Raw genomic sequence first — 7,864 nt, 5'->3', positions numbered from 1 at the left:
TGTTGCCCGATTGATAAAGGACACAAAACTCGGATACGTTTTGTGCGGCACTTTATTGAAGGGCCTGGGGGCCTGCGGACTAGCGTCCCCAAAAACAGAGCCCCGAAATTCACACATGGGTTTTCCTTTTATATACATGGCAATTCATAACAAAGTCTCCAAGAAACAGTGGCCATTTGCCAAACTACGGACCCTTGTAATACATTCCCTAGTTCACGAGCAAAATCATAAATCTTCTACCTGTCCTATTGTAATGCTATCCCCAAACCGGTTAGTCTTGTTACTCTCCTACCCTGGCTTAATGTTTATTAAGTTTCTAAGGCCACCTGCCAAGGTTACACATAACTCAACATACTATCAACGGCTACAAAATTATTTTTACAAACCAATTCACACAAAACTCATAACTAAACTATAATAAAACCTTTTGCTAAATTTCATTTCTTTTCCAACACTAAGACCCTGCTCTGATTTAATTCCGAATCCAGGACCTACAACAACCATGGGTGAAGATATGAAGGCTGGCAGTGAAATGTCACTGTAGGATCTTGCTCCACTTGGCTTTTGGCTCCTTCTTGAGAGCTTTTCCTTCCAGGGCAGGAACATCTTTTGCTGGCAGGGAACTGGAATTCCAGCCCCTGGGAGTGTGTGCCATGGATCCCAGAGGGGCATTCCCGAGATTTCCAGGACACAGGGAATAGGGATTTTCCTACTTCTGGTGAGTTTGACATCCTTGCCAAAGGAGAGGAGGAGGCACCAGAAGAAAAGGACAGCTGGGCTTCATCTTTCCACTTGAATTAGAGGGTGCAGGAAATCTCTCCTCCTGTCTGTAGCTGCTCCCACAGGGATGTGACAGCTGATCCCAGAGCCCCAGGGGTCAAAGTCAGGGCTGCCCTCAGGGAATGTTCACCTCGTATTGAGGTGGGAGTGTGGGAGCACCTGGATCTTGAGGCACCCAGCTACCCCCCATGTGTGGAGGTGGCTGAGGAGGGTTGGGACGATGCCAGTGACATCCCCTCTGTCCCGCTGTGGGTGAACTCAGTCCCAAACCTGACCCTTATCCTGGTCTCAATCTCACTCCATGTTTAGACACAATCACAGTTCTATATTCATTCTCATCCCAGTGCCAAACTTGTTTAGCCCCAGACCCAATCCCAACCCCATCCCTAAAGCCAATCCCATGTCTAGCCTTAACCGCAATCCCAGCTCTAATACAAATCTCAGTCCCAACTCCAATCCCAGCCCCAATTCCAGCCCCTTCCTAAATCCTCAGCCCCAAACCAAATCCCAGGTTCAGCCCTTCTGTGGGTTTGGGGGTGTCTCTGTCCCTCTGACCCCGATGATGTTTGGGTGGGGTCACAGCAGGACTGAGAGGGACAGAGACCCCCCCGGCCTCCCCAGGTGTGAGAAGGTCGGAGAGCCCCCCAGCCCCGAGCAGCCTCAGCGGTGAGAGGGACACAGAGCCCCTGGTCCCCAGCCCTGCACAGGCATTGCCTGAGGCCAGAGGGATGGAGACCCCCTGAGCATCCTCCAGGGTGAGGGGACAGAGATCCCCTGGGCTGAGAGGGACAGAGACTGCCCCGAGCACCCCCTGGCACAGGGGTGAGAGGGAGGGAGAGCCCCCAGGCATTTCCTGGGGTGAGAACAATGGAGACCACCTGGGGAATGGCCTGGGGTGACAGGGACCAGGACATCCCCAGGCATGGGCTAGGGTGACAGGGACAGGGACAATCGCAACAAATTCCTCCTGAGCGTCCCCCAGGGCAAGAGGCACAGAGAACCCTTGAGCATCTCCAAGGCACTGGACAAAATAAACTAGGCAGAAATCAAACTTAATCCTACATAAAATACTTTGATGAATATTTGATTTTCCCGAGAGTCACATGTGATGGAAATGCAAACAAATCCCAAACAGGAATAAACTCACAATAGAAGAAATTCTGTGACAATTCCAAGTTTCATTGGTTCCTGCACAGCTCCAGCTCACCTGCTGGCAGGTTCCAATAAAAGAAAATGGAAATTAGGTCCAATACAGATTATTAAAAAGAAAGAGAAACTGTAGCTGTCACAAAGGTGACAGGGATGAAGAGAATAATGATTCTCACATTTGGCAAAGAACCCAAGCCTGTGAATTCCAGAGTTATTTGAGAATTTAGCTACTTGAATTGCGCTTTTTGTGGGACTTTTAGCAGCCTTGTGTTCCTCACCATGGGGATGAATGAACCTTGTTAGTCTTGGTGGTAACATTTGCTCCCTTTCCTCCAGTGTCTTTAACAAACTTTTCAAGGAAGGACAACAAAATTATTTCTTTTCACTGGCCACCTCTAACAGCCATTTTCCTCATCAGTTCTCCCATAAGGTGCTCAGAGGAAGCTGTGTCCAAGTTTCCAAGAGTTCCTCCAGAGAGAACCACAACCTCCTCAGAGGAGGGAACCATGCTGTTTTCAAAGGCACTTGGGGTAAGACAACGGTGCCCTGAACCCACTATGGCAAAATAATGTTGCAATCTGCTTAAGAAAATTGTTGGAGAGATTCCTCTGCCCCAGTTAAGGTACTAAAAAGACCAAATCCAAGGTGGATTTTATTGAACAGTAAATGTGAGGTAGAAAGAGAGTTGGAAAGAAAAAGAAAAGGGGGGAGAGTAAGGGAGTGACAAGGACAGAGACTTCCCCTGGAGCAGGGGAAGTGTGACATTGTCCCCTGTGTGGGTGTGCCCTTCCCAGGGTGGGGGTTTTACACCTGAGCCAGTTTGGGTAAGGGGGATGGTGTTCACCCCCTGAGCAGGGATTACCCCACTGTTTCAGGTTGCAATGCAAGATGTAACCAAATGCATGTTTTCAATCCCCATCTTCATCAACTGCTATAAACAGATGGGGGAGGGTTCTTTATCTCTTCCATGACTCAGCCCTGATAACGCCCTCCAGGGGAGATATCTTCTGCTAATGGTCCATTGAGTGTCACTGCAGGACTGATAAAATTCCATCATCCCCTTGTGGGATGCTCCACCCAGGGGGAGGATCCAAGCATTTCTACATGGATATAAGCTGAGGCTGGCAACACCAGCAGCACCTTGTCTACTGGATTCCCAGAGGACAAGAGCTCTATAACCACCACTGGACCTTCAGAGGAAGACCAGACCCTTCTACAGCATCACTTCTTGGACAGAATCACGTTCATCACTCCATCAGTACTGTAGCCACCATTTAATGGGACTGCAGCCACCACCCTGACCAACAGGGTGTCAGGTTATATCCTGACTCTGTCAGTTTAATGCAGTGTTTCTGTATCATTGCCTTGATCCTAATTTTGTTTTTGAATTGGAATTCTGACTTAGACTCTCCCCCTGGTTTGCCTTCAATCCAATAAAAAATTTAGTGTGCTCATTTCTTGTTTTCCTCCCAAAACAGAATTTCCCATTAGTAAAACTTAGCCAAATGGAGGGAGAGACTGCAAGGAAGAGGAAGATGCCCCAGGACACCCAGGCAGGTGAGGAGGAAGTCAGTGCCCCTTTCCCCCTCTCTTCTGCTCCATCTCCCAGCCCAGCACAGCCCCCAGCTGCAGGACAACCCTGCTGCCAACACCGTCCTGCTGGGGATGCACTGAGGGGATCTTCTTCCCTTTCCCTCTGGCATGGAGGCAAATCCCATCCTGTCCTTGTCCTTCCTCCCCCAGAGAAGGAGCTGAGGATGGAGACCAGGGAGGACAAATCTCCACGGCAGAACCTTGTGGAAGAGGCTGTTTTGAGCAGCTCCATGACACAGGAATTCAATGGGGAGGATAATCCCCGGAGATTCCACAGGAGGATGGGCTCACAGCCCAGGGTGTGCTGAGGAGGAACGACCCACCCTGAGTCAGGAAGGTGAACAGAGCTTCAGCCAGAGCACAGAGCGGGTGGTTCGTGAGCAGCTTCATGATGGGGAGAAGCCCCACAAGTGCTTCGAGTGTGGGAATAGCTTCAGGCAGAGCAGCACCTTAATCAGCCACCAGGTGATCCACACTGGGGAATGGCCTTACGAATGTGGAGAATGTGGGAAGGGCTTCAGTTATAGGTCCACCCTTGTGACCCACCAACGCATCCACACCGGGGAGAGGCTGTCATGGTTTGAGCCTGGCACAGAGCCAGTGCCCCCCATGAAAATTCCTCACCCTGGTGTCTGCTGTGAGATGTGACCAGGAATAAGCAAAACAGGCTCCAACTTAAACATAAATAACACTTTATTACCTAAAACTACAGGAAAAAATAGGAAAGACTATAAGGAAAAGAAAAAAATTGAAAACCTTACAAAAACCACTTTTCCTCCTCCCCACTCCCTGACTTTCCCAATCCAATACATTCTCTCAAAAAACTCCAACTGCCCAGCCTTGGCCCCACACATTAGTATACTCAAACTGCAGTTCATGAAGAGGAAAGGGAGTCCTTCTTGTTCCATAGGCTTCTCGTGGAGACACACTGAGAACCTCGTGTGCTTCCCTGTCACTTCGGCACCGCCCGGGGAAAAAAAAAGTCCTTTTGCCGCTCGTGACATGTTCCTTCCATGCCCAGTGCTCTCACCACCGTGCATGGATCAGAGCTGCTTTTAGGGTGGTCTTTCAAGGATGCCTTGTCTCACTCCAAAAAGGCACAGTCTCTGCTTTTGGGACAACTGTCCCCCCCATATATTTCCAACCCCCTGGGGCCGGGGGGTCCTCACAAATGAACCCTCCTGGTTTTGAGGCACTGCCTCCCCCTAAATGCAGTCTGTGTCACAGGAACAACTGAGTCCATGGCTACAAGAAAACGTCCAGCCCAAAGGCCACTCCAAATCATCTCTCCCCATCCAATCATCTCCACAAACTCCGGGCCAAGGTCCTTATCTCATATCATCTCTCATCTCCCTTCTTATTCAGCTTCGAGGAGGATTAGCATTTTTGTAAGGCCCCAATCATGCAAGAAAGGGTTAAAAGTTTTCAGTCTCTGTCTGTCGGACGGCTCCCACGCACGCTGCCCACACGCTGCCGCTGCGGCCGGGCAGTCCTCCTCCCCCTTCTCGCTGGCTGCTCTCCTGCTCTCCTGGGGGGGGGAAGAGGGGGGGGGGGGTGGCTGGCTGCCCGATGTCTCTTGGGGCTCCCCCACCCTTCCATCCTCGAAGCCCCCTCAACACCATCTCTGTCCAGGCCCCCCGGCCTCACCGCATGGCTGGCCCCCCCCGCCCAGCAGCAGCGGGCCGGGCGAGGGAGAGAGGTCTGAACTCCTCGGCCGCGATGTCCAAAAAGAGGAAATGCCAGGGCAGTGCCCTGCTTTTAACCCCTGTGTATTCTCGGAGGTGTGTCCAAACCCCACTGGCTACACCAGGTGTCAGTATGAAACCCAAAACCTTCATTGGTTTGACCACAGCTTCCCAGAATTCTCACTCCTTCCGGGTCAACCCATGACAGAGGCCCTACGAGTGTCCCGAGTGCCAGAAGAGCTTTCAGACAAGCTCTGATCTCCTCAGGCACCAGCTCATTCACACTGGGGAGAGGCCTTTCTGCTGCCCTGAGTGTGGGAAGGGCTTCAAGCGCAACTCCCACCTCATCATCCACCAGCGCATCCACACTGGGGAGAGGCCCTACCAGTGCCCCACCTGTGGGAAGAGGTTTCAGACCAGCTCAAATCTCCGTCTGCATGAGCGGATTCACACAGAGGAGAGGCCCTTCCGCTGCCCTGACTGTGGGAAGGGATTCAAGCATAAGTTCACCCTCATCAGGCACCAGCGCATCCACACAGGGAAGAGGCCCTTCGAGTGTCCCCAGTGTGGGAAGAGTGTCACCCAGAGCTCTGACTTGACCAGTCACCAATGGGAGCACCGGTAAGGGACGTCCTATCATTGCCCCAACTGTGGTAGATAGGGTCAGGCGTTCGGAAGATCTCGCGATGTAACGGGAAGGCAGGGCCCCTGTTCCCTTAGATAAGAAAATTAACATAGGAATGTAGCCCCCTAAACCAGATGCCAGTAACTTTCCATTCCCTACCCAGTAACTTTCCACTCCTTACTAACCATAGATGGTAAAGACAGACCCCCTCTGACGTAGAAAACCCCTAGATTATAAAACCCCATGAGAAGAGATAATAAAAGCCTTTTGACCTTTTGACACATTGGTGTCTGTGTGTTTCATAGGCCCGAGCGACCCTGGAGAGTGGGTCACCGTGCCGTTTCCTCAGAACCAGGTCGCCTGCCTTGTATCAGAAGGCAACACCCAACAGCAGAAGAGCTTCATGCCCAGCTCCAGCTTCATCCCTCTTTGGAGGACCCATATTGGAAAGAGCCCTGGTGATCCATGTTCCCCATGAGCCTTGCTAGGAAGACACCTGTCCCTTTTCCTGCCCCTGCCAATGACATGATGTGAGATGGAAGAACATAAGGGTCTGGCCATGGCCCTGCCATTACATTCACTCCTACCTCAGAACATTGCCTGGGGCAGGAAAGGGACTCTTTTTCACGCCAGGGAGAAGGGTGTCCTTTGCAGACAGGAGGAAATACATTGCCGTGAAGACCCAATTGTTGATGTTTTAGTTTTCTCTGCAAATAGTTTTACTTATCCCTTCTGTTATCAATATTGGTTTTGTTCCTGTTTGTTCCTTATCTCATTGCTGTTCCCAATAAATGGTTTTTATCCCAGCCCAGGATCTTTGCCTTTAGTGCTTTCCATGGGAGGCAGGAGGGCAGCAAGAACAGCGTGGTTTTAGTGGGAGGTGGAAACTGGGGAATCCCATTCCTGAAGCCTGGCCCATTGAAACCGAGCATCCCAGCTGGTCTCAGCCCTGGTGGCCATGGCAAGAGCCTTGGGAGCGGGTCCCTGGCTAGGGCTGTGGGAACCTCTTCCCTCTAGCGCCCAGGGACAGGAGCGGAGGGAACGGCTGCAGCTGAGTCGGGGCAGGCTCAGGTTGGATGTCAGGAAAAGGTTTTTGCCAGAGGCTGCTGGGGCCCTGCCCAGGCTCCCAGGGAAGGGTCCCAGCTCCAGGGCTCTCTGAGCTGCAGCAGCGTTTGGACAGCGCTGCCAGGCCCAGGCTGGCATTGTTGGGGTGTCCTGTGCAGGGCCAGCAGTTGGACTGGAGGATCCTGATGGGTCCCTCCCAGCTCAGCCAATTCTGTGGTTCTGGGATCCCATGAACCCAGATGAGCCTGGGGATGGGGCTGCAAATGGTTGCCCTGGCATGGGGTCTCCATGGAGATGCCAAGGGACTGAGCATAGCAACAGGGGGCTGGGGATGGTTGCCATGGAAACTGACCATAGCAACAGGAGGCTGGTGATGGTTACCATGGAAATGGACCATAGCTACAGGGGCCTGGTGATCATTGCCTGCTAAGGATTAGATTTGTCACAGGCCTTCTGAGGTGTTCCATGGGAACTTTCCAGGAGTCTCCAGGCTGTTCCAGAGCTGGAATGTCACAGGCACAGACAGGGGTTCCATGGACACCTCCCAGGGCTTTCTGGGGATGGTAAAGAGCCCTGTGGTCAGAGGCAGTCACAGCCATGGTGACATCCAGGGGACCTTGGGCTGCAAAGGCACCAATCTGTCACAGGCACTCACGGGGGCTCCACGGTGACATGCCAGGAGTCCCCAGGCTGCCAAAGAGCCGGGATGTCCCAGACACTCACAGGGGTTCCTGTCATGGGCACAGTGGGAGCTTCAGGCAAAGTTTAATATCAGAGAAGCTCCTGTTGGGTCATGAAATGCAGAAAGGATCCCCAGTAGCCCCCACAGATCCCCAAATATCACCACCTAGTCAGAGATGACACAGACTCACATCAGAAGGCTAAGGGCTAAAACCTACCCATTTATTCAAACATCGACTTTTACATCTTGGTTTGCTTCAGGTGGACCTCATTGGTCATTTAATCA

The 7,864-nt window shown here is 51.9% G+C and overlaps 1 protein-coding gene across 1 annotated transcript; it reads left to right on the top strand.

Annotated features, from left to right (window-relative positions):
* Positions 1–5,415: 5,415 nt before the first annotated feature.
* Positions 5,416–5,832, top strand: LOC135441796 (zinc finger protein 70-like; the record flags this gene model as incomplete). The annotated part of the gene is made up of 1 exon (XM_064701346.1): positions 5,416–5,832. A coding segment is annotated over one exon (417 nt), but the record flags the coding sequence as incomplete, so codon positions are not given.
* Between the last annotated feature and the right edge of the window lie 2,032 nt (positions 5,833–7,864).

The sequence above is a fragment of the Zonotrichia leucophrys genome, unplaced genomic scaffold (assembly GCF_028769735.1).
Source record: "Zonotrichia leucophrys gambelii isolate GWCS_2022_RI unplaced genomic scaffold, RI_Zleu_2.0 Scaffold_539_34530, whole genome shotgun sequence".
In the NCBI taxonomy this organism is placed as follows: domain Eukaryota; kingdom Metazoa; phylum Chordata; class Aves; order Passeriformes; family Passerellidae; genus Zonotrichia; species Zonotrichia leucophrys.
This window is presented reverse-complemented; position numbering and strand designations above follow the sequence as displayed.